At 34.3% G+C, this 2772-nt stretch overlaps 1 protein-coding gene across 1 annotated transcript; it reads left to right on the forward strand.

Moving 5' to 3' along the window:
• The first annotated feature begins 594 nt into the window (after window positions 1-594).
• LOC106092541 (juvenile hormone acid O-methyltransferase) lies at window positions 595-1749 on the forward strand. Its single transcript, XM_013259420.2, has 3 exons — window positions 595-1043; window positions 1102-1385; window positions 1443-1749. Exons 1-3 carry the CDS (start codon window positions 673-675, stop codon window positions 1619-1621), a joined length of 834 nt encoding a protein of 277 aa, XP_013114874.2. The 5' UTR covers window positions 595-672; the 3' UTR covers window positions 1622-1749.
• The last annotated feature ends 1023 nt before the right edge of the window (window positions 1750-2772 follow it).

Raw genomic sequence — 2772 nt, forward strand, 5'->3', positions numbered from 1 at the left:
AAGCCGCAATTTTTGTTGGACTTGGTTGAAATTTTGCATGTAGTGTTTTGTTATGAGTTCCAACAACTGTACGCTCCAAATCGGTCTATAACCTGATATAGCTTCCATATAAACCGACCTCCCGATTTGACTTCTTGAGTACTTAAAAGCTGCAAATTTAGTCCGATTTGGCTGAAGTTTTGTATGCTGTGTTCTGTTACGACTTACAGCAACTGTGCCAATTTCGGTCTAAATCAGCCTAAAGCCTGATATAGCTCCCATATAAACCGGTCTTGCGATCATTCTTGTTGGGTTCCTAGAAGTTTTCATTTGTACTGGTTTGACCGAAGTTTGGTATTTAGAATAAAATTATGCCCTTCAATTAAATTTATTTTGTATTAATTTTTAGCAGAATCCATGGTGGTGGGTTCCCAAGATTCGGCCACGCCGAGCTTAGCAGGTTTTTACTTATGTTTGATTGCTCGCTTACACACTTACTAAGCATATTTGTTGCCGAATTTGCTGAATTGTTACTTTAAATAGAAATACAAATAAAATTGTTATAAATTGGCCATTTTTAAAGAATATGTGGAGCAATCCATTGGCAGCTAGGGTTATTTGCAGACGCTCCTCCGCATTGCTTAGGCAGTTCAAATCTTTTGTCCAAAAAACTTATCACTCGGTTCTTTTGTTATGAATAATCCAGAATTATATATCAGTGCTAACGATGTACAACGCCACGATGCCGATATTGTCGTTAAAAAATTTTCTTCACAAATGCAATGGCATCCCAAAGGCGAAGATACACTAATCGATCTCGGCTCAGGATCGGGCGACGTTCTCATGGATATTGTATACCCAAGGATACCAAGAAATTTTCAACGCATTGTGTATACCGACATTAATCCCACCATGGTTAATTACGCCCGCCAAAAATTCGGGCATGTAAAAGGAGTTGAGTTTGAGACTCTCGACATGGCAACAGACATATTACCGAAGCAACTGAAAGGACAATTTGATCATGTGACCTCCTTCTATGCTTTAATGTATGCCAGAACTCAAAGGTAGGTAACCTTACAATGGAATAATCGTTCAAATTAATTGTCAAATATGTTTCTTCAGACAAGCGATTAGAAACATTTGGGAACTCTTAAGACCCACTGGGGGCGATTGCCTTTTGATCACTCTGTGCACTCATCCAATTTTTCACGCTTACAAAGTTTTAAGTAAAATGGACAAATGGACTCAGTATATGGTTGATGTGGACTCTTTTATTCCACCTCAGCAGTATTGCCAAGAACCCCGAAGACAGTTTATGGAATTACTCACAGATGCGGGATTTATAGATTTCAGTGTAGAATTGCAGACTAAAACCTTTGACTATAGGAGTGTGGAAGTTTTCAAAAGTAAGCCAATGTGAATGATGAACATGAAAGAAGCCTAATTTCGAAACTATTTTACAGCAAATATGATGGCCGTGAATCCCTTTGTAGAACGAATGCCAGCCACATTGCGTGATGAATATATGGATGAAGCTTTGGTAGAAGCTTTTATGTTTATGGGTAACAAAATAGATCCTAAGGATTATTATGGTGTACTACCAATTCCTTATAAACTACTGGTTGTCTACGCTCGAAAGTGAAAATAGATAGAATAAATTATAATGTTTTTTTTCAGTGTACATAAAATATATTTCAACTTAAATTATGTTAGACATTATCCAAAAAAAAAGCCACGTGGAAAAAAGTGCTCATATTTTTTTGGCAAATTATATATGGTTTAGTATATGTGAAAACTAAAAGAAAGAGTATGAACTTAGGACCGTGTGCTGCAGGGTTGCCACACTATCAGGATTCAAAATTTTTAGCAGAACAATTTTCAAACCGCTATAACTTAAATAAAACAAAATAAAATAAACAATAAATATAATAAAATAAAACAAATTAAATAAAACAAATTAATGAATTTAAAAATGTCCAAAGAGTTTTTTTGCGCAGTATTTGCAAAATTTAAAAACTGTGTATCACAAAATTTTTAAAAATTTTTTCATAAAAAAAATATTTTTTTTTTAATTTTTGACCTTTAATGCCCCATTAGATTTTTCAATTATACCTCAGAGTATTATTTCGGCATCTTTCTACTCTACAAGCGAAATTTTGGGACAATCATATTTTATTCGAAAAAAATTAATTTTTCATTTTCTGCTGATCACATAGCTCTAGTATATCAAAATGTTAGAGGGTTAAATACAAAACTTTCCTCTCTTTTCTCAGATAGCTTTAATATGGATTATCATATTATCGCATTTACTGAAACTTGGCTTCAGAATAAGGTACACGATTCTGAAATGTTACATTCCAAATATCAAATATATAGGCGGGATCGGAGCGATAAAATGAAAAAATCTGGCGATGATGTGCTAATTGCGGTTTCCACTCAATTTCTTTCTGAAGAAATATTAGTGGAATCTTCCTTGGGTCTTGAATTTTTAGCCGTAAAGATATTTTGGAAAAATGTTTCAATATGTATTTCATGTTCTTACGTCCCACCATCTTCATGTGAGGATATTTATTGAAAACACGTATCTGCAATCCAATCAGCATTTCAGTCATCTCAGCTAAGAGATGAGAGAGATGATCGCTCTTGGTGATTTTATTATTTCTCAAATCACTTTCTAAATTACTCGATCTTGTTTTCATAAGTCAACCATCTGAGATATGTTTAAGTTCTAATAATCCGGATGTCCTGAGGATAGATATCCCACTCTTACAGTTAAAAAAGATGCAGCAATTG

The sequence above is a fragment of the Stomoxys calcitrans genome, chromosome 3 (genome assembly GCF_963082655.1).
Source record: "Stomoxys calcitrans chromosome 3, idStoCalc2.1, whole genome shotgun sequence".
Classification (NCBI taxonomy): Eukaryota; Metazoa; Arthropoda; class Insecta; order Diptera; family Muscidae; genus Stomoxys; species Stomoxys calcitrans.